Here is a 26,528-nt window from a genome sequence, read left to right on the forward strand (position 1 = left end):
GTTGTAATCTTAAGCTTCCTTCTTATTCTTGTATCTTGTATATAGCTTGCACCCTATGTCAATAAGACTTATAGGTCAAAAATTAGCTGGATTTCTAGTATCTCCCTTTTTATACATTGGGATTACTACACTATTATTCCAACCTACAGGTAATCGACCAGTGGCGTTGATATAGGTAAACAAAGAGGCGAGACGAGGGGCCCGCCAATCGGGAAACACCTTAAAGATTTCTGGAGGTAACATGTCCTCTCCCGGGGCTTTACCAGCTGTCTGCTGTGCAATTATTCTTTTAACTTCTGCCACAGTTACAGGGGGCCATTTTGGAGATGTTTTTAATATATCAATACCCATTAGCAGCTTCCTTCTTACTAATAGTAGTAATCAGAGAGCTTTCATTCTTATCGTTAGAGTAACTATTTCTAGTCTAGACTGCAAGGAGGGAAGAATGACAAGAAGCTAGAAAAGGAGGGCAAAAAAAAAGTTGGCTAAACAAGCCATAATTACTTTGCTTTTCAACTCTTCTGGCTTATTTGATAAAAACAGCCATGCATTAATTTACTAGCCGCATGGAGTTAACTATTGCTTTAAGCTCTGCAATATTTTTACAAGGAAAAGACTGTAATACCATAATATAAATTTTAGCATCACCCTTGCTACTGCATTCTTTTACACATTTGTCTTGATCTTTTAGCTGCTACTTAGATTTAGCACCAAGTGCACTAGAAATTCAAATTAAGCAAACTGAGATTTTCGCTGGATGAAGAATGGAAAAATGAGGACCAGCTCGAGACATTTTGGTGCTCTAGGCAAAGTCATATTGTGGCACCCCCTATGGTTTGGCTCATCTTCCAATTTTGTCAGGAATTTCAAAAAGGTGCCCTTTTCTTTTCTTTGAATTTTTCATCTTTACACATATGATTTTTAGCCCTGGACAATTTTTTTTCTTTTCTCCAACAATTTCACCATATTTACCACAGTAAATTACATTAGCACCCATTGTGGTCATATGGCATCAATTCTGCAAAACTGTATTTAGCCCTTGAGTGAATGCGCTGGCTCACAGAGTGCGCTGTTACTGCTTTTTGCTTTCTTATTGTGTTTGTTGGAAATTTTGGAGCCCCCTAAAATTTGGCACCCCTAGGCCGGCGCCTCCTCAGCCTTTGCCTAGAGCCCGCCTTGTCAAAAGTTGCCGCCAAACTGCATTTTTTATTCTTTCCAACTCAGCAGAACATCAGAGTGAAATTATGTGAAAGGGCTCAAGACTTTGTCAGCAGGATTAACTCTGAAAGCAGAAACGACCAAGTTTGCTGTGTGCATTGGTGTGCACATGCATGAAGGAACTGGCAAAAGAAAGACTGAGTCCGATAATGAGCCAGACCAGTCCAGGGACTGGAGAAATAAACACAACCCAGCAACGCCCCCTTTCCAGTGCCCCCTTGGGGAGACAGACAATGGGCAGCAGCTTCGAGGGTTGCTGAGTGCTCTGTTCTAAGGCCATCTTCCTTCTCCTTCCCAGTCCCGTGACCTGAGACGCATGCAGCACACCCTCTGCCTCAGTGCAGGGGCACCAATGCAACAGAGTGGAAACACCCACACGGGCAACACATTTGTAGCCACCCAGCTCCAACAGAGATGCACACCCAGAGACAACACACATGCCATGCCCAAATTAGTCCCTGGTGAGAGAGTGCACAAAGGCACCTGAAACATGTTACTTCATTACATAGAAGAAAATGCAGGTGTCCCCAAAGGCTACAACTGGTAAGCAGGTTGGAAGGAATTCAAGAAGTTATGCTTGGCATGCTTTCCCTACTTCGTTTATCTGCTTCAAAGGGAAAGCAGTTACATGGGAAGCTAGCATAACAACTCTCATTTAAATCGAAGTTAGTCTTCGATCTAGTCCTTCCCATTTCTGGGAGGACAGTATAATCTCCAGCACGTTACTGTACTGAACCCCCACTGATTCTTTAAATGTGCCAATGACTCAGTAAGTTAATAAAAAAGACACCGATATTCAAGTGAAGAATTCGTTGTATATTTATTATTCACAGTTAATTACTATCTACCAAATGCTGCTGCTGCGTTAACGGATTACGTACATAGGCCTGTTTTTATTTAAACACTGATTTAATATATATATGTACACACAAGACATTATGTCTGCAAGGCTGCATGATATACACCAATTCCAAAATAAGAAAAACAATCAAATGGTCCAAATGTAGAATGCCATAGATTCCTTTTCCAATAATTTTAAAAAAGAAAGTAGGGGGAGAAAGACAGCTAGCAAGAAAAACATGAGAAATTAATACAATAGGCTACACAGGGTAGCTTTCTTTTTTCGCCTGCTAACAGAAATGGAAATATAAGGCAGAATCCATCTCAGGAATAACACCTGTAACGCTTAGTATAAAAAGGCACCCACCAACACAGGGTTCCCCCCCACCCCCAATCTGGGCATAACAGCACATCTCTGTAAGGCAGTGTTGTCCAAACTTGGCCACTTTAAGATGAGTGGACTTCAACTCCCAGAATTCCCCAGCCAGCTGGCTGGGGAATTCTGGGAGTTGAAGTCCACTCATCTTAAAGTGGCCAAGTTTGGACAACACTGCTGTAAGGGAAGGTCTCTGTGGTAGCTTTGGGGTCGGTTACTAAGGTGGAAGTTCCAGGCATGCGGCTCGGTAAAAGGAGTAAGGTAACTGGTTGGCACAGGAGCTCTGCAGGCTGCTCTCCCTTGTCTTAAAGTCTAAGTCCACTCATCACATTATGCGTGGCACTATGAGTTTGATCAGGATAAAAAGTTGAATACAATCTCCCTTCTGGGATTTGAGAGTAAGAAACATGACTTCCAGCTACGGTAGGTAATACTGGTGTAGAAAAATGGGGAACTGCTGGAAGGCCATTCCTGCTTGGGAACCAGTCACGGATTGCAACTGTGAGTCAGCCAACTTGGGAGAGGACTGGACTGCTCACCCCCAAGCATCAGGGTCGAGCATTCCCTATAATTAAGCACGATTTCTTGAGGCCTTCTTACTGTCTTTGGGAAAAATAATTTGGTATTTCATTTTAAGCTTTGTAAAATATGGTCCATTTCTTCAAACTGGGGCAATTTTCTCTCTCTTGCTCAAGAACCACCAGGCTGCGGGTCTTGGAACATTTTATGCCTTTTCCCCAACTAGTATGAAAAATATCAGATGCTTATACATATTTTAAAGCCCCATCTGGTATATGGAGATCTTTTCATGTAATAAAGTTACATTCCTCTCATTCAACCTCTTAAATATTTACATAAAAACAGGAACAAATTGAAAACTATGGACTGTCCTTTTAAAAATAGGAAATGAGGGAAAGGCACTAATTAAAAAACAGAAGAACATGCTTAATCACACAGTTAAAAAAACCCTAAAAGCTGTTGTGGTTAATGAAAACAGGATCTGGTTGTAATACAGATTTTCTCAGAAAAATCCTACAACCTATTTACCATCTTCCCCTCTGCTCAACAGCTGTACAAGTTTCAGACTGAAAAGCAGCGAGGAAAAAAATTAAGACCTTATCTTAGTCAGGCAAAACACTGAAGGTAGAAGAAGAATTGGCATGTTTGTGTGTGTATTTAAAAAACTGGCTAATGCATTTGGCTCCTCTCTCAGTCCCTTCATGAAGACCGTTTGCATGAATAACAGATACCAACAGAGCTTCCTCTCTTCCTTTCATGGCATAGCATGGACTTCATATAGCAATAACACTTCATACACTGATGCACTGGTGCACTGGTGTTGGGGAGAAAAGGGACCAATGAACAAAAAGGGTCACCCCAGAAATAACCAAAGAAAACTGTTAATATCCATTTTAATTTAAAGATAAGTTTTGGTGCATAAGTTGGACCCTTCTCCTGTCCCCTCCCCACAAAGTTCCATTCTGAGTGAAAAAAAGTGTTCCCCCTCATGCAGAGAGGGAACTTGGTTTTATGGCCTGATGACTGGAGATCACTGGCTGCTGTTAGATTCTGAATGAGGACTTTACTGTTTTTCCTGTTTCCTTAAATAATCTTCAGCCATCTGCTCTAGATGTTCCGGTTCACTGGGGTTACGTAGTTGCGTGGAAACATGCCTGTTTGTCCGTGGCAGGCTCCTTTCCACCAGTTGGGGTCAGAATTGTCAAGGACCTGGATAAAGTCTCCACGGCGGAAGCCGAGCTCTCCCTCCTCCTGAGGGTCGAAATCAAAAAGAGCCTGTACGTAGGAGGGTTGCTGCAGAGTAAAGAAAAGAATGGTGAGTTATTTGGTGAGGCCTCCAAATCGCTCATTTTTTGCAGCATGAACTATGCAGTAGTTTGCCTTGAGTCATGACATCTGAAGCTACTGATGCTAGGAGATGACTACAGATAACAATTTTATGTATTTGTTGTGAGTTAATTAATTCAGAAACAAAAAATTGCAGCAAGTCTTACTCATATACTATGCTTATTCTGTGATACACAAAATGCTGAAACTGATTTTTATAACCAACTATGGCTATTAAAAAAAGTCTTATAATAAAAAAAGTGGGCAGCCTTTTTGAATTATTGTGGTTGTGTCTAAAATAAAAAAATACATCTACAAACACTGGGGAGTGAAGTGTTAAATCTGTATCATCTTACTACACATATGTAATTTTGATATGCATCAGGCTGCTTTGAAGACAAAAGCTATTCAGATGAACCCATTTTTAAAACAAATATTCACAAGTGAAATTCAGTGGCAACAGGAGGATTCATGTAATCCAGAGACGAGAAAGTGATGGCTTTCCAGATGTTTTTGAATGGCAGCTCTCTGCATCACTTACCATTGGCTATGATACCTACAGCAACTAGTTAATGTAATTCAGACACTGGAGGGCCCCAGGTTGGCTACCCTAATGTAAACTCAAGCTGTCAAAATTAAATTCAGTCCTCATGCATCTTCATGTGGCTACCTCTTCCTTTACTTCCGTCCTTCTTTTCTAGCTTGATGAGAAACTTTGTATGTGAATTCACAGACAGCAGAGCAAAATGATATTTCTGGTTTTACTCTAGCAGACAAGACTGCTTCATTTGAGAGATTAAGTCTTTTCCCACAAGTAGTTCATCTAACTAACTCTGGAACCTGATGGGTTAACTATGTATAAGTCACAAATATCTCTTCTTTTGGGGGCAAATGGTTGCCAAGGCAACTTCGGTTATCGTTGATGAAAACAGTTATTTGGATCCATTTTGATCCAGTTCCCCAGAAGCAGCATGGGAGAAATGTAACCCTGGTTTTTATTTTAACTTTCTCTCATAGCTGTATCTCTCCAGGGTCTCTGGTATCCTTCTGAACAGACTGCCTGGGTGAGAAGCACTGGACTTCAGAAGAGCCAGTCCTATTTGGATGGCTAATTTCAAAATCTGATGATAGAAAACAACTGCTTGGCCACATTATCACTAATATTCCAGAATGTAACAGGGTTCAGTGTTTTGCATGAAACTTGTGAGGGAGATGCCTATTCATAACTCCACCTCTGCCTCTGATCAGATTCAGGTGAGCTAGCAGGAATGCTCAGCTAATGTCTGCAATCAGTAATGGACTGCAGAGATCCAATACATCCAAGTTCAGTCTAGCCAGGACAGTAAGAAGTTGTTTTAGCTAGTGGTTCATCTGACCAGAAGATGGTGTTCCAACTATTCTTGCATTTCACCTAAATAACCCAATTCAAGGTTTAAGAGAGTGGCCGACAGACCACTGTTATCATTTGAGGCTCAAATGGCATACAATGCCTTCTGCCTCTTCACACTGGTGAACCCAGCTGTGGACCTCTTGGACAAAGGCTATGGGATATCTGACAACAAATATCCATATACTAGTAACCTTGAGATTAATGTAAAACAGTATGTACGTTTGCCTTTGAAGCCTTTCAGAAGCTACATAGTGTAGATTAGAGTGATTCTGCCTCATCAAGAGTGCCATATTGGTCAACTTCTAGCACAATCCAAGTGCTGTTCCATTAAAGTCTTAAATAACTAGGGATCTGGCCATATGACTGCCCTCTATCATGCTGAACTTGTTGAAGCTTTGTGTTTATTTTCAGCAGCTCTGAGGTTTAGAAAACAGTGATCTATGACATTACCATTTTACAGGTAGTCTTCATTTAACATCCACTCATTCAGCAACCATTTGAAGTTAACGCAACACTGAATGAGGGGGACTTACAAATCCCACACATTCACAGTGTCCCATGATCGCCATTTGTGACCTTCCCTTCAATGGGGAAGCTGGCAGGAGGTTGCAAATGGCGATTGTGTGACCACGGGACACTGTGAATGTGTGGGATTCCGCTGATGATGGCAACTGGGACTGCTGGAACTGCTATTGTAAGTTGGCGTGGTCATGTGATGTTACACCTTACGACCACATGGCTCAGTGACAGAGTTCCTGGTCCCAATTACAGTCAATAAGTGAGGACTACCTGTACTGCAGAAATCAGTATGAATATAGCTGCCCATCTTAAAACAACTCTGGGTGACTTACAACCACTAAAACAATATAAAAATAGTATAAAACAATCTAAAACAATACAAAATCCAACAACAATAAAAATAGAAACAGAAAAACCTGGCACTGCAGCCACACTTCTCTGATGTACCCACATTCTCATCCCACCCTGGCCTCATCCTATCCCAACACCTGGGGGAAGAGCCAGGTTTTAAGTGCCCTCTGGAAGGATAGAAGGCTAGGGGGTGTTCCATAGGGCAGGATCTGCAACAGAAGAGACGTGCTTCCAAGGACCCACAAGATGGCAATATTTAAGGTAAGGGGCCTGGAATGTGTCCACCCTATCCACTCTGGTGGAACAGATGGATGTCCACAGGGAGAGGGAGTCCTGCAGATAACCTGGTCCCAAGCCATGTAGGGTTTTAAAGGTAATAACCAGCACCTTGAATTGCACCCAGAAGAAAACCGGGAGCCAGTGCAGCTCATGCAACGGGTGTAATATGGGTGAACCTAGGGATGCCCAACACTGTGTGTGCCACTGCATTCTGGACTTGTAATTTCTGGGTGGCCTTCAAGGGCAGCCCCATGTAGAGCATGTTGCAGTAATCCAAATGGGAAGTGACCAAGGCGCGAGTGACCATGAGCAGGGCCTCACGATTCAGGAAAGGGTGCAATTGGTGCACAAGATGAATCTGTGCAAAGGCCCCCCAGCCACCTGTTCATTGAGCAGTAGCCATGAGTCCATGAGGATCCCCAAATTGCGCACCAGCTCTGTCCAGAGTAGTGCAATCTTGTCCAGATCAAAGATGACATATCCCAAACCTGGGGGGCCAAAAACCCAAGGCTACTCTGTCTTGCCAGGGTCGAGTCAAAGTCAGTTCTTCCCCATGCAGACCCTCACAACCTCCAAGCACTTGGTCAGCACCATGACAGCATCATATGCCTGGCCCAGAGTGTTAAAGAAAAGAGGAGAGAGACCCAAGCCCTGAGGCACCCCACATTGCAAGGACCTAGGACTCAACCTCTCCCCTCCAACAAACACTGACTGAAACTAGCCTTGGAGAAAGAAGAACCACTGCAAATAGTGCCTCCCATTCCCAGTCTCTGAAGCTGGCTCAGAAGGATACCATGGTTGATGGTACTGAAAGCTGCTGAGAAATCCAGGAGGGCCTGCACAGGTGCTTCACTCCCATCCCAAGTCCTCCAAATGTCATCAACAAGTGCAACCAATGCTAATTCAGTACTGTACACCAGCCTGAAAAGGGTCCAGAAAATCCACTTCATCCAGGACCCTCTGTAGCTGAGTGCCAACCACCCTCTCAACAACCTTCCTTTTTAGGGAAGGTTGGAGACTGGATGAAAGTTGTCAATACATGTTGGGTCCAAGAATGGCCTCTTGAGAAGGGGGCACACCACCGCCTCCTTCAATGCAGGTGGCATCACCTCCTCTTGCAAGGAGGCATTAATCACCACTTGGATCCAACCGCATGCCACCTCTTGGGAGGATTTAACCAACCAAGATGGGCATGGGCCTAGAACATAGGTGGGCTGAACTCACAGTCACAAGGACCCTGTCCACTTCCTCGGGACCAACTGACCTAAACTCCTCCCAGATAAGAGAGCTCACACTTGTCTCAGTCACTTCCAATGGATCTGCCCAGCTGGAGTCCAACTCTGAATGAAGTCGAGCGACTTTGTCTAACAGATGCTGAGAATATTCTTCACAACGTCTCTGTAAGGGCTCCTGGCTCCTTACCCAGGAGGGACCTGGTCACTCGAAACAGGGCCGCTGGGCAGCTATCTGCAGACACAATAAGGGTGGAGAAGTAAGAATGCTTCACCACCCTTATCACCGCAAGGTAAGTCCTAATAAAAGCTCTTACCCGTGCTCGCTCCACTTCACTCTTTGTCTTTCTCCAGCAGCGCTTTAGGTGTCTCTTGTGTTGCTTTATCTCTTGGAGCTGTTTGGTAAACCATGGTGCTCTACAAGATCCACATGCACACAGAGTCTGCAGAGGTGCAATTTTGTCCAGTGCCCCGTCACCTGCTCATTCCAAGCTGCAACAAGGGCACCAGCCAAACCACATGCAGAGCTTCAGGAAAAACCCCAAGCTCCCTCTGAAACTGCACTGGGCTATCAGGCGCCTGGGGTGAGCTGATCTAATAGCCTTACTTTCCTGTAGTGAGGGGCAGCTGCAGAGGACTCTAGGGCCAAAAGGGAATGATCCATCCATGGCAAGGGACTGATGTTAACATCCCCAACCCACCTTTCCTGTGAGCAGCCTGCCCCCTGTATCCCACCATATCTCCCCATGCCCATCACCACCACAGTACTCTCCCCCGTCCTCTCCTCCCATCCACCAGCTCTCCCTCCCTAGCCCCCAAAGCAAAGGCACCCATCTCTACCTCCACATAATGAACAGGGATAAGCAGGCACAATCCAGGTTAATGGCACTTCTGCCCAACATTCAGCATTTAGCACCACCCCCTGCGCAGGCTCCCCCTCCTTATCAAAATCCCACCCAATCTGTTTACCATCCAACACCACCCATCCCACCCTCCCTGCTCTCACCCAGGTGGTGGTGGGGGAAACCTCACACTCCCCCCGCCCTTGTCTCCCACCCAAAAGCTGCAGGAAGGCCCAGCCACGCTCAGCCCCCTTTTCAACAACCAGTCCACAGAGCGGTTCTTGTTGGTCAAGGCCCTTGTCAGCTGGATGCCAGCAGCCAAGATATCTGTCCATGTAATGTTATGTGGGAATGACCTTGGGAGACAGGAGGGAGAACCGCAGACTGGACAACTGGCATGTAAAAGATGTCTCGGAGGGATGGCATGGGAAACCTTTCAGAGGGGGACTCTCCCTAGTTTTCTGGAGAGTAAAAGAAAAGGAGGGGAGAAATACTTTCAGTCTTGCAAGATTCTATTAACGTAACCTAAAAATAAAGATAGAGCTAGTACTCCTGGTTGTGTATCTTTTCTGGACTACCTTGCAGGACGAATAGTCCAGTCCAGCAATCCTGAGAACTTCACAACCGTACAACCCCCAGGCAACCACGGTCTGGAATCCCAGATGGGGTGGGGACACTGCCAAGGTGGCCATTCTTCCACATGGCTGGATAAGTGGCAATCGTGGAACACTGGATGGCTCTCCTGCAAAGTTGCTGCTTTGCTCCAGCCTCTGCTGGGAGCAATCAACTGGCTGTCAAAGCCTTCTATCCCAGGGGCCCCACTTGCCTGGATGTTGTCACTGTCGCCATCGCCACCTCGTTGCAATGCCCCAGTCTCTTCAACCTCCGATTCTCCCAGGGCAGTCTCAGAAAGGAGGGCAGAATCCAAGCCACCGCCTCCCTGCAGTCTCCTCCTCTGTGCCGCTGCGCCTCCGGGAGCCAACCCGGCTCCACTAGTCAGCTGAGAGAAAAACAGCTGACCAGCGGTGCCGCTGAGCTCCCCCAGCCACCCTCTTGCAAGCCCTCCTCCACAAACACTGCCAAGCTTAGTATCTTCTTGGTGCCTGGCAAAGATTTCTTAAAAATTGCCCAGGCATTTAAGCACATTGAGCCGCATCCTCTGCTAACATCACCAGAAACAGTTCATGCAAGGAGATTTCCTGTCTGCTTTTCCCTACTGCAGTTTCATGCATGTCTCAAAAAGTTATCAGTTATTTCAGAAAAAGAATGTTCTGTTACACTTTTTAATTGTGTGATACGTAGAAATCCTTGAAGGCTTATCTTAAAGGATGGGTTATATATTTTCTAAAAGTAGTGCCGTTATTGAGAACAGAATAGCTCCTAACAGAATTTGTCCTAATGAGTCACCAAGATTGCATTTATCCTTCATAGATCCCCCCTCCCACTAAACAAAGACATTCATAAGGTTATTATTGAAGAATAACAAGTGTTATGATTAGGAAAACGCCAGGGGTTTTCATACCTGAGGCACTTGCTCAATGTCTCGGAGGAATATCTGTTGATTCCTGGAGACAGAGGTTGATCTGTGATAGTCTACCAGCTCATTCAGAGAATTGAACTTTACCACCCAGAGGAAATACTTGCCAGCACCGTCTCGAAGCACCTTGAAGTGCTGCACATCATTTCCGAATCTAAGAAGAAGGGGAAGAACATTCCAGATGTACTCACTGTTTTAATTTACATGCCAGGCAAGAGGTATTCTTTTCTATAGTGTCTTGTACATCTACAGGGTTAACCTAAGCCAAGTGTATATACACATTAGGGTTTTGAGGATTTCTAAACATTAGGTGGCAGTACAAGCTAGCAGTCAGTGTGACAAGTCAAGGAAATAAATGCATATAAATTGTGCGAAATGAAAGCTCTATTAATTTTTGCAAGTCTTGAAACTCTCATTTCTATCACACATTTATTACTGTATATAAGCAGAAGCCGAATACTAACACTTAAAGTTAAATCCAAGAACTAGTCCAGTCTGGTTGGCCGGGGTCCTTTTTTCACTTGTATCTCTATGTTCTTTTTCATTTCTAAGCCACCCAGAATCGCTAAGGAGTTGGGCAACCTCTATATGTGGATAAACAATCAAAAGCACCACCAGGCTACTAAGCCTGGATATTAAAAGAAGGCCTCACATGCTATTAGGCAGCTTTATCTAGGAGTTTTACATTTTAAAAGATTTCATGGCACAACAAGATTGATGCAGCAAAGTACTTCCTTAATGGAGGTGACTCCATTAATAATTCCCAAGGACTCCAAAGTACTTTATTCTTAAATTGGGCCACAAGACTGGGAGCAATAAGCATTTTCTGAATGCCTCTTTTGGTAGTGAATGAACCTGAACTGGAAACAGGTACGCAGCTGCAGATGGCCTTCCAAAACGTCCTGTGTGTGTGACCATGCATCATCTTGGGCTGGAAGGCACAAGGTGCTCTGAAACCTCTGGGGGCACGAACACAGCACTTATCTGCAGCTTTTTAAAGCAATGCGTTTTCCTGGGGCCGCAGGGCTGCCCTCTATATAATGCACTGGATTTTAGGGAGTTGCTGACGATACTAAGTTCATCCCCAGTGGGGTGAGAAACACCTTTTTGCCTTTATAACCTCTAATGCGTTAGTACCTGAAGAGGACTGTGAACCACAAAAGTTCAAAATTGCAGCAACTTAGAAACTCTTAACTATAAAAGCCTAATACCGCCATCCCATCCCTGCACTGGAGGAAACTTTTAAAACTTTTCTTTCTCTGTTCTAGCCAATGCTATTTTGATAACAGAAGTTTCAAAGACTGCAGCCAGGCCATCAATCAAATCAAATCAAATCAAATCAAATCAAATCAAATCAAATCAAATCAAATCAAATCAAATCAAATCAAATCAAATCAATCAAAAAGTAATACTCACTTGACTGAGAGGGAGAAATCACCAGGAGCACTTTCACTCTCCCTGATGAGGAAGGCACCATCATGTCTCTGTTTACCCAACATCTCCTCAGCCCTTGCTCGAGGTATCTTCCCAAAAAACCACCTGTGAAAACAGAGAACTGAAAATTAAGCCCAATTCAAATTCCATGGAAAGAGCAAGTTTGGACAGGTTATTTGAACTTGAGCAGCAACCAACAACACCAGCTAAATTGTTTCTGGAATGGGCAAACAGGCTACAACTGTTTAACTACTTCCATTAGCTTGAGAAATGTTGGGAATGGTTGAGCAGCACATGACATCATATTAGGAATTCATGCTAAGCTAGCACCCTTAAGAATTCTTTGGTAATATGGCATGCAAAAGGGACCTTGAAATTTTAAAGAAAATCCTTAGCTAACTTTTAAAAGCTAGAAAAATGGAATTATAAGAATACATTACATCCATCAGTTTTGCTATTTTTATTATTTCCATAGTTTTCATCTCTTCTATCACAAGTAATTTCCCAGAATGAAACCAGTGTATTTTAACTGCAGCACTGTTATTAATGATTAACAGATTGCCAGAACAGCTCCCCACAAAGTTATAAAGTAATTGGTAAGCACTTTGCTTCAAATAATTGATAATAATTATACTCAGTTCACAACCAGTGTGAATGTACTGCTAAACAATAAGCTAACAGTCTGTGGAACGTGGAGGACTACTACACAACTTCATATTCACTTTTAGACACAACCAGATCATGGTTTCCTGGTGAGTAAGCTGAGGCTATAAGGCAGCTAGATTCCAAGGAGTGAGCTCAGTGAACAAGCACAGAAGAAAAGCTAACAGGAAAACTGTCAGGGAAACTGATCAGAAAGGAGCCCCTAATACATCTTTCCTCTAAGATAAGAATAGCTAGCTAGCTATACCTGAGGGTCTGAGAAAGGACAAAGAAGAAATGCCGGTTGTAGTATAAGAAGAAAAAGTGAAGATTAATGGATAGGACCTTGCAGTTGCGAACTGCAATGCTCCTAGCATGTTTGTCTTCCTGCCTGACAACCAGACATACAGTTACAGCAAATAAAAGCTTGAGACCGTCCTTGAAAAAAAAATCTAACACCTGGAGCAACAAGTGGCCAAACTACATGAGAAAGGACAAAGTTTTATCAGTTCAAAGAAAGGATGAACTACAGCAGAAACGCATAGTGAAAGCAACCCCCCATACATAAGACAGTTGAACAAAGGGGCAGTATTCTCAGGAGTCTTCCAAATTCTTAAGTTCAAAAGCATCAATACTCTATCCTGCTTCTTCAAAGTCCAACTTTTGATTCCATGGAATGTCACAGGAAACACAATTGCTGGCACGGTTCTGATCTGTGTAGGTTCAGACACATCATGGCATCTGAACAACTTTCCAAGGCCTTCATGGCTACTCTACTAAGTACTAGTCTGCAGTGTATTTCTTGACTGTTCGTTCCTTTACTGTTAATGGTTGATCCTAAAAGGCAAAACCTATCTAACACTTCAACATCTTCACTGTCAATTCTATGGCTTTTTGTTGTACCTGTTGTCATTAGTTTGGTCTTCTTTATATTTAATTTTAATCCCATTTTTTTACTGTGCTCCTTGACTTTTACTACTAGAGCTTGCAGATCCTTTGCATTGTCAGCTATCAGGATATTGTCATCAGCATAATGCAGATTATTGATGTTTCTTCCTCCAATTTTAAAACCTCTTCCTCCAATCCAGCTTTCCTCAATATATATTATAGGTTGAATAAATAGGGGGAAAGTATACTGCTTATCTCATTCCTTTGCCAACCTGGAGCCAGTCTGTTTTGCCATGTTTGGTCTGTACTGTGGCTTCCTGATCTGTATATACTGTAGGTTTTGCATGAAGACAATGAGATGTTCTGGGATTTCCATTTTCCTAAGAACACTTAACATCTTGACATGATCAACACAACTTTCAGTTCAATGATCAATGAAGCATATTCTGACTTTTTGGGTATCCTTTGCCTTTCTCAATTATCCAATGTGCATCAACAGTAATGTCTTGTCTTCCTCCACCTTTTCTAAAGCCAGATTGAACATCTGTCATCTCCCTTTCCATGTAAGGTCTAACCTGCATTGGATGATCCTAAGAATTATTTTGCTAGTGGATGAAATTAAGTATAGTGTACAATAGTTTGCACAATCTATTAAGTTTCCTTTCTTTGATACTGGTATGTAGATTGACCTCTTCCAATCTGTTGGCCACTGTGTCATTCTCCAGAATTGCTGGCGTAGCTTGGGTGGAACTCTGACTGATTCTTCTTTTGCTTGCCATATTTCTGTAGATATTTCATCATTCCCTATAGCAGTGTTTCTCAACCTTGACAATTCTAAGATGTGTGGACTTCATCTTTCAGAATTCCCCAGCCAGCCATGCTGGCTGGGGAATTCTGGGCGTTGGAGCCCACACATCTTAGAGTTCCTAAAGTTGAGAAACACTGTCTTATAGTGTTCTGATTTGGTAATGACTGGAGTCCTGATATCACTTCATCATCTAGTACTAGAGGTTTATGTAAATAGGGAATATTTTCTCATCTTGGATGTTGACATCTCTATTGTACAGAATTTCAGTATACTCCTCCCATCTTTGTTTGGAATTCTTTGAATTGGTTACTCTTTGTCAATTGGTGTCCTTTAGTATAACAATTTGAGGTTGGAACCTCCTTCTGAATTCGGAGTTCTTTTGGAAGACTTTCCTTGTTTTTTCATGTCTGTTTCCATCTTCAACATCATTACAAATGAAGTCATACTGCTTCTTGTTTTAGGTTAGCTGTTTTAAAGATTTTGGGATCAACAGGCTTGTTTTGGGATTAACTGTTTCAAGTCCAGATTATAAGGAAGGCAGTCTGATACTGTAGATAGCACTCTTCCAATACTTGGAGGGATGTCCCACAGAAAAAGGTCAAGACCCGTTTTCTCTTGTTCCAGAGTGCAAGACATGGAATTAAAAATATAGGAAGGCAGATCCCAACTATTAGGAAAACATTCCTAACAGCAAGAGCAGTTTGATTATGGAACCGACTCTCCAGGGAGACAGTGGTTTGTTTCACTGCAGGGGTCCAAACAGAGGCTAGATATCCCCCCGTCTGGGATGCTTTCAGTTGGATTCTGACACTGAGGAGAGGGTTGGACTTGAGGGCTCAAATGGTCCCTTCCAACTCTATGGCTCAATGAATCCAATCATTACTTGCTGTATTGAGCCATAAGCTGATAACCTATTTTGGGTTGGCATCACTGAGCTACAAATCAGAAAATCCCCAGTATGAATTGTACCTTTACTATGAACTCTTTAGAGCCTGAACCTTCTGCCCCCCTCCTATCTCCAAAAGGGCGATATTAATACTAGCTTGCAAGTTTATTTTAAAGATCGCAATTAGGGAGGTATGCAACGTACCCTAAAAGCTGAAAAGTTATTAGGTAAATAGGAAATGCGGCCGCCTTCTGTTAGAAGAGATTTAAGAATTAGAAAAACCTGTATCTTATTCGACATAAACAAAAATACATGTTTGGTGGATTACTTCCTAACATTATGTCCCCAAGAGAACTGCATTTGTTCATCCTGTTTACAGTTAGATATTGTAGGAATTGCCAAAAAGCTAGGTTTGTTTTCATATCTGCTGCATATTATGTTATTTTTTTCAGAAATAAACTGAATTTTCTTGCAAATATATACTGATTCAAACAAAATAGGATTGTGATCTACAGAGCCCCAAAATAGTACTCTATTATGCATATATCTCAGCATTATGATTCTTGTAGGATGAATCTGCTATCTAGCAAATATATAAACATAATTTGGTGATCTGTTGTGTAAGCAAATCTAAGGGCATATACAGATTGGGAGTTTACAGCTCTAGCAAAGTTCTCTCTTTTTCAGTGTGAATGTCAACCTAAGCTTCTGGCCCAGAAACTTAGCAATCATTATTTATTCCGATCACCACCAAAGAACCTCTGAATCTGTTTGTGGTCAGTCACTATGGTGCCACATTATGCAGGCCTCAATTTGTTTTACATTCAGCATGTGAAACATGTCAATAAAATGTAATTTTAGGCATGCTATTTATTACTAGAGTCAGCCAATTCAAAACCACACCACACTGTTTTACCAATGAGCAAAGCAAACTAACTGAAAGCCAAGAATTACTCATTGCAATTTAATTGCATTAAATAAAAAGATGCTGATTTTATGATCTATTCAGCGTTTTTTTAAGTAGTGCCTAATAATCTATTTTTCCTCATATCTAATTTTAACCCAGTATAAAATGTAGGAGATCGATAATTGTTCTAAGTTTATTAGGGAGGAAATGTCACTACCTCTTGGAAGCTTTTTTTTTGTTGAATCTTTGGAATTAAGCAAATAAAGAACACATTTATTATTTTTGGTGTCAATGTACGTACAATTATTTTCAACCATGGCTGAAAAGAGGCATCTATAAACAGCACTTTGCTTTATTATTATCCCAAGTACAAAACTACCTAACTGTACTTTAGAACTATGGTTTTCCAGAATGGTTGGCAGCAGAACAAAGTCAGTGAGTTGAGAGCTGTTTTGAATATATTTTTAGAAGGCAGAATAGAAATGAGGAAACAAAGATTTTTTTTTTAAATTAAGGGTACAGGTATTTCTCATTTAGTGACTGCCTCAGACAGTGATCATTTGCAGTTAATGATGGTGCTGAAAAAATAACTTTGCAACCAATCCTTGCATTTATGACCTTCACAGGTTTGTAAAGCAAAGGAAATCTGAAATAAGATCATCAGCAGAGTCTGATTTCACTTAGTGACTTTGCTTAATGACCAAGTTGCCAGTCCCAACTGTGGTCGCTAAATGAGGACTACCTCTATATATTTTATTCTAGTGCATTATTGGGAAAGGATAAAAATAAAGGTGGATTAATAGTTTATACTTTTTAAATGTATTGAACTTTGGTGTCTTAAGTAATCTCTTACATATAAGTTTTTGGTGGCGTAAAATTAATGGCTGTTAAAGCCGATGACTAAGTGTTTAATTAGCTAACAATGATAGGATAGCACCCTACAGATACTAAGCCTGTAACCTGATTTCAACGTAGTCCGCCCCTGTTAACCTCACTGTTCCTTGCGCTCTGTAATTACCTCCTGAATCATCTGAGTACGGGCTAAAACAGATTTGGAAATGGTGGCCTGCTGACTATATTTGGCCAGCAATATTTTTCATCTGGCCCTCAGTATCTCCTTTCAAGCCTAGCCCTTCCTCCTTGGCCCTGGAACAGAAACTGAACAATCTCTCTGATCCTGCTTTACAAGAACTGCCTGTTGTTTATGAGGAAACTTTCTTAGTAGAAGTGTGTGTGTGCATGTGCGCGCATGCATGCATGTACTTGTGTATGATCCTGAGAGACTGTCTGGGACAAGATGTTTAGAAGCAGAAATGGCTAGAGCTTCATTTTTCTATTCCCTGCCACCCCAATCGTTTACTGAATAGCGGATGCAGACATTCATTCTGGAGTACAGTGGAGTACAGGTAGTCCTTGACTTATGACCATTCATTTAGTGACTGTTCAAAGCTTCGACAGCACTGAAAAAGTGACTTACAACTGGTCCTTGCGCTTATGACCGTTGGTGTCCCCATAGTCACATGATCAAAATTCAGGCACTTGGCAACCGGCATGAATTTATGATGGTTGCAGTGTCCCAGGGTCAAGTGATTGCCATTTGCGACCCTCCCAGCTGGCTTCTGATAAGCAAAATCAATGGGGAACCATGTGATTCACTTAACGATGTGATATGCTTAACTACATGATTCACTTAATGACCACCGCAAAAAATGTTGTAAAACTGGGTGCAGTTATGTGACACCTCGCTTAATGACCACCCCGCTTAATGACAATTTTTCCTGTCCCTATTGTGGTTGTAAATTGAGGACTACCTATATTAGTCTCTCTTTTGCCTACAGGACTGACAATTATTTCCCTTTTTTTTCTACCTGCTCCTTCTTTCCCCCTTGTTCTCCTCAACAAGGGAAGCAAAATTCTAAACCCAGAGGTGGAGAATTTGTAGCCAGTCCAGGTGTTCCTGAACTCCCATTCCCATCAATACCAGCCAGCATATCCCAAAGTCAGGAATGAAGGGAAGGCCCTACCTCTATCTCTATTCATATGCCTATGAAAGCATCTTCTCTTGTTAGACTAATCTGAAAGGGGAAAGAGAAAAAGAAAAGTATGAATGGGGAGTATTTGCTTCATGTTTCTGTTCAACTAAGTTTTTCCTCTCAAACTCTCTGAAGGCAATGTTATTTTCTCCTTCTGATTTTCAGGCTCTGGAGTTACACTGAAAGATATTTTGAGGAAGGGGAATATTGATCTGGAGTTATTTTTGGGTAAGATTGAATCACAGAATTGGAAGGGGCCATTTAACTCAATTCCCACTCTCCACTTAAATTCAAATTAAGCCAGCCAGAGAGAGGGCTGTCTAGCCTTTGTTTGAACAGGTGCAATGAAGGAGAGGAGCTTATCACCTTCCTGGGTAATTTGTTCCACTGCCAAAATGCTATTCTTATCTCTGAGAAAAGATAAGAGATTTAGATGACATATGATTTTGGAGTAGGGCAATCAGATTTTGGATCACTGGAATATTAATTGGGGAGGGTACATTACTTCAGAGAGCCAGTTTGGTGTAGTGGTTAAGGCATCAGGCTAGAAATTGTGAGACTGTGAGTTCTAGTTCTGCTTTAGGCACGAGGCCAGCTGGGTAACCTTGGGGCAGTCACTCTCCCTCAGCCCTACGAAGGAGGCAATGGCAAACCACTTCTGAAAAAAACCTTGCCAAGAAAACTGCAGGGATTAGTGCAGGCATCTGCCAGGAGTCAACACTGACTTGAAGGCACTCCTCTCCCCACATAGACCAAAAAAAAAAAATTATTTCAGGCGAATGTGGGTTATAGAGAATGAAAGGCTGAAGGTGGCAAAAACAAAAAGAAAAGAGAGTGGTTCCATCGATTGATCTGTGTTCTTCTGATGTTACCTCTAAAGGAACATTACAGAAAAGAGTTTCCTGGCCCTGATTTAGTATTCAGTTTAGATTTTATTATGCATATAAATTAAGAAACAGCTTCTTACAAAAAAGAAATGTCAGTCACAGATTTTTAAAATATAATATCAGTTTCTACAACTTGTTCCATCTTCAATAGCAGATAATTTCTGGCTGTTGTTATAGTACTGTACAGTATTTCCTGTAGCAATCGACACTTGTGGCATAACAAGGAAAGCAGGACAATGGGTACCCTAAAACCTAGGGGAATTAGAAATGAGATGGATCAAAAGAGACAAAATAGAAACAGAAAGAACAAAAAATGAAATGCAGAGTGTTCAATATTAGCTCTCCACTGGAATAATTTTTTCAGTGAAAGCTTTTGGAATGATATTACACAATTTTGTTTTAGGGAGGCCATACATTTAGAATTTTTTCTGTAATAATCTGATGGGTATTAACAGTTTAATTAGTCTGAAGCTGTTATTAAATATTTTCAGTATAGAGACCATGCAATATTTATAAAAATATTTCTCAAAATTAATTAAAAGCAAGAGGAGCAAACCTTTTCTGTAAGTTGGCAATGCTTACAGAACACTATTTCCATTTGCACTACACATCAAGACAAAAATATTACTCTTTTGCTATTGCTGATGTGTCACACAAACTTTCTGAGAAACTAAGATTTTCTATAGGCTTTGTGTAGGTTTACCAAGAATAATATTGTCACTGATGAAGGAAAGAAAGAAGTACAGGAAAGAATTTAGTCCAAAAATCTGTTCCCCCAGGCTTTCTTTTAAATAGTTACATTATGACCATTACTAGACCAGAATTAAATATTATACTGGATGAATAGTCACAATTGCAGCAAAAGCAACAACATGGCCTTAACTGCTGATTCCGCAATACTAGCTGTGAATGCAATGACAGGGAAATCAGGTTCACATGATCTACTTCTCTGCTGCCAATATAAACAACTGACTTTACTACTAGCTTCACTCTTCAGCTTGATGGCATCTACTACTCAAAACCCCGTATTATATGAGATCACAATTTTTCTCATGAGAATGAAGATGTTTTTCTTTAGAGAGATATGTCAGAAGATGTAATCTTCACCTTTTCACTTACTGTATTTTCAAATGAATTTTGGCTGGAGGTGGCCCCTAAAGTTTCTACTTTAATGGTAGGAAATCTGATGCCCTCCTGGACTAAAATTTCCATGAGTCACAGCAGCACAGCAACTGTCCAATTATTAAGGGAGTTGTAGTTCAAAATATCTTGCGGGCACTGTTGCCTATCTCTCTTAAGCACAGATCTAAAATTTGTGACAAAGTAACTGAATTATATGCTTTATAAAACAATGATGACTGTACTACTTTAGTCAGTCTTGTCTCAGATTTATAAGCACGTATGTATGTATTCACAAAGTCACCTTTGCATTGCTCTCTGCATTGTATTTTAATAAAGGATTTTCTTTGCACCACAGCTCAGGCAGCAGGCATGCCAAATATATGAGGAAATAGTGACACTTTACTTACGGATGTGGTTTCATTTCAATATAATTTTTGGGAATGAAGCCATCTTTGCCATTGAGTTCTGCCTTGTACCAATTTTGATCGCATTCTTCATTCAAAACCTGGAAAAAGAGGAAAGGAAGACAGATTCTATTTCTGGATAACATACTAACAGTACATCTCATTTGAGGTTCATTTTACTAACAGGCAGCTAGTTTTAAAGAAAATCCAATTGTTGAAGCGGACAGAAAATAACTTAGCTTTCTAAGGTTGTATTTATGGGATAATTAAGTACACACCCAACTTGCCAGTTCTATATTTAATTTCACCACCTAGAGCAGTGTTCTCAACCTCGTCAACTTTAAGATGTATGGACTTCAACTCCCAGAATTCCCCAGCTAGCAAGGCTGGCTAGGGAATTCTGGGAGTTGAAGTCCACACATCTTAAAGCTGACAAGGTTGAGAAACACTGACTTAAAGAGTTTGGTTAAAGTAAATCAGATGTTTAAATGTCACACTTTATTCTGGAACTCACTATGAAACAATGAATTAACAGCTTAATAAGAATATGGCTTCAGTACTCTAGGAGGATAAGGGACTGAGTATATCACCCACATACAATATTTGTTTCTAATACCTTCAAGAATCTATGATGTAGAACAAATTTATATTATGGTCAACACGGAATCAAGCTGTATAGCTCCAGTCTTTTAAATATATCTTTCTTTCAAACCTAGCATCTTCCCCCCCACCTAAAATGTCCTCAGAGCATTTTCAAATAATAAAGCAATTCATGCTTATTTTTACTACATATTTATCTCTCCCCAAAAGGGATATTACATATGCACATGTTGCTAACAGAAAATTGTAAGGATTCTACCCACAAATATTGTTCTTGTCCCCCCCCCATGGGATTTTTTTTTTTTGCCAGATAATAAAAAGCATACATCAAACCATTATCCCTTTTAATTGTTTCTTTTAAACACTGAGAAGAAGAAAAAGGGTGTTCATTTTTACAAAAGTCAAAATTATGTAAATCCAATACAGGTAATCCCTGGGTTAAGAATGCTCAGTTTAAGGATGATCCATAGTTAAGAATAGAGCCTATTATAGTAAAATTCCAGTTAAATAAATAATGATTCAAGTTAAATAAACAATGGTTTGAGTTAATTACACAATACTACTTACATACAAATTTGACTTAAGGACAGACCTTGGGAACTGAACTCATTCTTAAACTGGGGACTACCTATACTGCATATAAAAATCACTACACAGGTAGATCAGAGAATGTGTCTTGCACTTTAATTTTATTCTAGCATATAAAATAGTTCAAAAATATTGTCAAGTATACCTTTGAACAGCAAGAGTTCAGTGCTTAAGTATACTCCATCCAAAGGATACTGGGTGTTTCTTTATTTTGTTAAAATCTGTTACTTATTAGCTACAGTATATGGGTTTATGAAGAGTTGATACTTGACTGAAAATTCAACATGACTTCTTTCTAGAACAAAGTTCCATTTTGGGGGGAAATGTAAACAATGAAGGTAACAGCTCTAAACAAGTCACAGGTCAGAACTCTACCTATAGTCCACTTAAAACACGTACTTAAAATGTGCCAAATATAACTGCCTATAGTTGTTTATTAATGCTTTCAATTTCCTATTAACTTTTACATAGTATAGCAATGCCCCGTATAACAATTATCCTATAACTAGAATACTAGAAAGTAAACCTGCCCTTTTAAAAAGCTCACTGCTGCAGGACTTCAAGAACGTTTTGTACGCCCTATTTGTGAGATGGTGTATGGCTGTCATTGAAAGTGTTATAATTGAATTGTTTTGTACAAAACAAAGAATGGAATTATAAACCATTTGGTTAAAAATTTAAATCAATAGAAAACTAGAAGCCACCATTAAGTTTCAGCAGTCTAGGGAAAAAATTACTTATCTTTGTAGGCAATAGACATAAAATAAATACATAAGCAGTGACCTGCTGGATCGGACCCCTGGCCCATCTAGTCCAGCAGCCTGTTCTCACAGTGGCCAACCAACTGCACTAGGAAGCCCACTGGTCTCCCAGCAGAAGGCCTTCAGAGGCATCACCCTGCCATCAAGGCTAATAGTCATGGATCCCCATAACTTTCATGAACTGGTTCAACTCTTTTTTGAAGCCAGCCAAGCTGGTAGCCAGCAACACATCTTCTTACAGAACAAAAATTTAACTCACTAATTAATTTAACCAAATTATTGGGAACTGAAGCAATTTCTTTTATGTTGGAACATTTCCAATTAGGCTAGTTTTAGCAGGTACATTTGGGTCATGTGTACAATAATGCTGAGACTGCTTAGGACTGTAGTTGTCAGATTCTTAGTTGGGCAAGAGATTTCTCATCAAGGCAAGCCTACCTGTTCCCATGGTAATAAGAAAAGGCAAATTTTAAAAATAATACCCTAAGAAATCTGGATGTTCTCATAAGTATGCTACATGTGTGTGCAATCAATGAGTCTTGTTTTTACTTTTAAAAGCAACAGCTTGTGATCACTGTACTTGGATCAGTTATCATTGTGCAACAATCCTGTTAGAAATCCCTCTCCTAAACTGTATTTACTTCAAGGAGAAAGTTATTACTGATAGCTCAATCATTCAGAACATAAATATACTTTAGTAACAAAGGTCTATAAACCTTTATAAAGAATGGATAAAGAATTAACCTTTGATACATACAGAATAAATGACAAACAGTAGCTTAACTTTTACTGGTGAAATATATACAATTCTTTATTGGCCAGTAATGGAGTTGTTACTTATATCTGGTAAGTTCATGACACTGCTGCTAAAAATCAAGGTCCACATGAAAGGAGTTGGGGAGTGGGAATAGCAAGATCATTTCAACTGATACTCCACTAAAATTTCATGTAAGTTGAACCACAGTGTTGGTTTTTATTTCTTGTTTTGGCACAATACTTTCCATGAATATGAGATAAGGGTACAAGACTCCTCACTGTTTATGTTACATGTTCAAAGCCTCCTTATTTTATATTATAATGTTATAATTGTATTGTTTCAATTGTTATTTTATTCTACATCTGTATTACATAGTTATAAGCACATAATAAATAAAATTATTAGTAATAACTATCCTATTCTCTGCAGGCCCCTGCAAGTAATGTATTTATATTAAGTTGTGGCCCCTAATCTTGTAAGGTCTAATACCTCACTCATCTTAATTTTTATTATGTCCTTCATGTATAATCATTCCCGATGCACTATCTGCATATATCTCTGAATTAAAACAAACAATGGGAAATTTCACAATTTCTGCATGTATATCTGAATTAAAGCAAACAATGGAGTCTTGATAGACATATTGATATAGTGTATCCATTCTGATGATTCTGGGCATTTGAACTTTGTCACAGAGGCAATTTTCCAGGCTTGTAATATAGAACTTACCAATTTTTCACTTCTTATTATTTCAAGTTGTAAGAATGTAGTCTCCAAACCCCACCTCTCATTATCTGCTATTTGATCCAATGTGCAATTACATCAGATTTATATAACACATTCTACTTCTCTGCAAGAAATTGCATGCCTCCAGTCTCTCTCTCTCTCTTACACACACACACGCACACAATTTTCTGTAAATATGCTCTTGAATCTTGTGATGGAAGGCTGTTAGCTGTCTATGGTCTCTGGACCATGTCTTCCTAGAACTATTTATCCAATGACTCTGAGCTTGAGAAATTTCCAAGACCTGAGAGTGCGCGATGCAATTCATATCAGAAGATGCTGCTGAGTTCTAGCTGAAACTAAGATAAGAAGATAAGATATGGAATTTGGTCCACATATCTATGTTCTGAGACAATGCCATCATTCACTGCAGGTAACCCAGCTCAGTAACTATCATTCTGTATTTGTAGTAACCACCTAAAATGAAATATTTTTATTCCTTTCATTGTTACTGGAAAGAGCATGTTCCTTTTCCTGAGAAAGAAATCTGAACATCATCTCAAATAAACAAGCTGCTGTAATGCAAACCAAGAATTCTTTCCCAAGAGCACGAGAAAAAAAATGTAAAGAAGCCTTCCTTAATTTATATGCCCTCCAGACTTCAAAAGGCTACACTTTGGCTTTCTCACACAGTTGAGTATTCTCATGTACTCTGGATATGTATATGGGAACAAAACATTATACATTTCCTCCCAAAATTTCCCAGCCTACATTTTATCATTGCTAAGAATTTATTTTGGGGGTGGTCAGGCAAATTTTTAGAAGTTAATCCCCTAAACCAGAAGTGGTTCATTGTGTTCTGCGTCCTGTCTGGCACTGAAACAGAATTTTGTCTGAAATACTAGAAAATGCTTCCAGTTCAGAGGATTAATTTTCAGATGATCACTGGACCATCCTCAGAATATTCAGATCAGTGTGACCAGGGGGAGAAAAGGAATAATTGGAGTTCTCTGTAATATTCCATTTCTGGGAACAATAGGTTTTGTACTATAGAAATATTTGCTTCTTTATTTTTCCATGCTGCAGTTTTCTAGGAATGGAGGAAGAAGTTAAAATAAAAAGGAATCATCATGTGCTTAGCTTAGGGTCTCCAAAAAAGCTTCATGATCTCTGCAAGGTAGGGTTAGCTGAGAAAGGCAGAGGAGCTCCTCATCTGGTGAAGCCAAGATGCCAGGAGACCATACTTTCTTGAAGCTGGAAATAGTTCTCTCTTCCCTGAGGAAAACCTAGGCTTTCTGTACCATAACAAAAGTTTAGAACAAGCAATGCTGTAAGAGATTTAGATGTAACAAAAATATATCAGATTTAGACAATAAAATATAAAGTTGATCTACTTCCTAAGTCAAATTGCAACATGTTTTGAATTGATTACTGCCCTATGGAAAATGGATGTAGGAGATGAGCTTTGGAATGACTTCAAATACAGCTTTCTGTCTTTTACACGCAGAACATTTCCATTTGTACACTATTCTCATCATAGATTTTTGGAAGCATGTTTCCTGGTTCTCGAAGGCAAGGTAAGGTCCGCGTCTATTTGAAATTCAGGTTGTCGACCTGAACGCACACACCAGCTTTAAATCTGAGAGTTCAATGTTCAACGGATTATTATGTATATGTTGCTTTTATATACCACCTCTTTTTATATACCATGGAATACATGGGGGGGGAGGGGGAGTGATATCTGAGGACTCAAGAATATATCCATATAATTTTCTTGGCAAAAAGATGCAAGCAGTTCATCAGTTCATCTTCTGTCTGTTTTTTCAATTTCAATGGCATGTTCTTTGTATTCTTTGGTAGTCATTCATTCTGGTATAACCAGGTCTGATCCTGCTTAGCTTTTCTAGATCAGCCAAGGTTGGCTAAATGTACTACCTACCTGGGCTACATACCCTCCAATTTTGTCCTCGCAACCAACTGTTGCAACTGAACCAAAGTCATCAAGACATTTCCTGGTTGAATGGGAACTTGAATCTGGCTCATCCTGTCTTGCATTTCCATGTGCAAATATTATATATGGACTTAACTGCTATTTGAATATTTAATGAGGCATGACTATGAGGAAATCTTTCTACGCTGGAGGGTTAAGAAACCCTTCTCACTTATCATTAGCAGCCTAAATGGAAATATCACCAATGCTGAAAATAAGACAATTTAAAAGCTGCCAGGAAGCAATTCCTTTTCACAGCAGCAGTACTTAACATGACAGTTAATTTTTGAGCTGTATTTATATCAGCAGTTTCTCTACTTCACAATAGTTCAAGAAGTAAGAGGCAAGTCTAGATACAAAATCATTTAGTATCCTTATACCTTCTCTTATTCATATACAGACCTTTAAAACAAGATGAAGGAAGGTTTGTAGAAAACAAGAAGCATATTATGCATTGGAAATTGTTATAAAAGGAAAATGAGAATACTACTTTATTTCCTATTATTTTTCTAGAGTTCTGAATTGTCCTGGATATTACAAATGAAGCCAATAAGCCATTTTTAGGGGGCATCTTTTTTTTCCCCTCCTTTCACACATAGTTGCCAGTTTATGTTTTTACTGCAAGCTTACTTTAAAAGTTCAGTCCTCCCCATAGCTGCAGGTTAA

The 26,528-nt window shown here is 40.2% G+C and overlaps 1 protein-coding gene across 5 annotated transcripts in view; it reads right to left on the minus strand.

Moving 5' to 3' along the window:
- Positions 1–2,013: 2,013 nt before the first annotated feature.
- GRB2 (growth factor receptor bound protein 2) overlaps positions 2,014–26,528 on the minus strand; it is a 67,963-nt gene continuing 43,448 nt past the window's right edge. For 4 of the 5 annotated variants that reach the window (XM_088133320.1, XM_025170434.2, XM_025170433.2 and 1 more), the window contains 4 exons: positions 20,444–20,541; positions 11,846–11,968; positions 10,415–10,583; positions 2,014–4,246 (listed from right to left, as the gene is read on the minus strand). In XM_088133320.1, the coding sequence (XP_087989446.1) occupies positions 4,061–4,246; positions 10,415–10,583; positions 11,846–11,968; positions 20,444–20,541 (576 nt within the window). In that variant the 3' untranslated portion in view covers positions 2,014–4,060. Of the gene's footprint in view, positions 4,247–9,718; positions 9,893–10,414; positions 10,584–11,845; positions 11,969–20,443; positions 20,542–26,528 lie in introns of all 5 variants that reach the window. The other variant, XM_088133321.1, reaches the window with a different exon arrangement.

This window comes from Python bivittatus, unplaced genomic scaffold (genome assembly GCF_059951505.1).
Source record: "Python bivittatus isolate LINGU-HERP-01145 unplaced genomic scaffold, Pbiv_v1 ctg000080_np1212, whole genome shotgun sequence".
NCBI classification, from domain to species: domain Eukaryota; kingdom Metazoa; phylum Chordata; class Lepidosauria; order Squamata; family Pythonidae; genus Python; species Python bivittatus.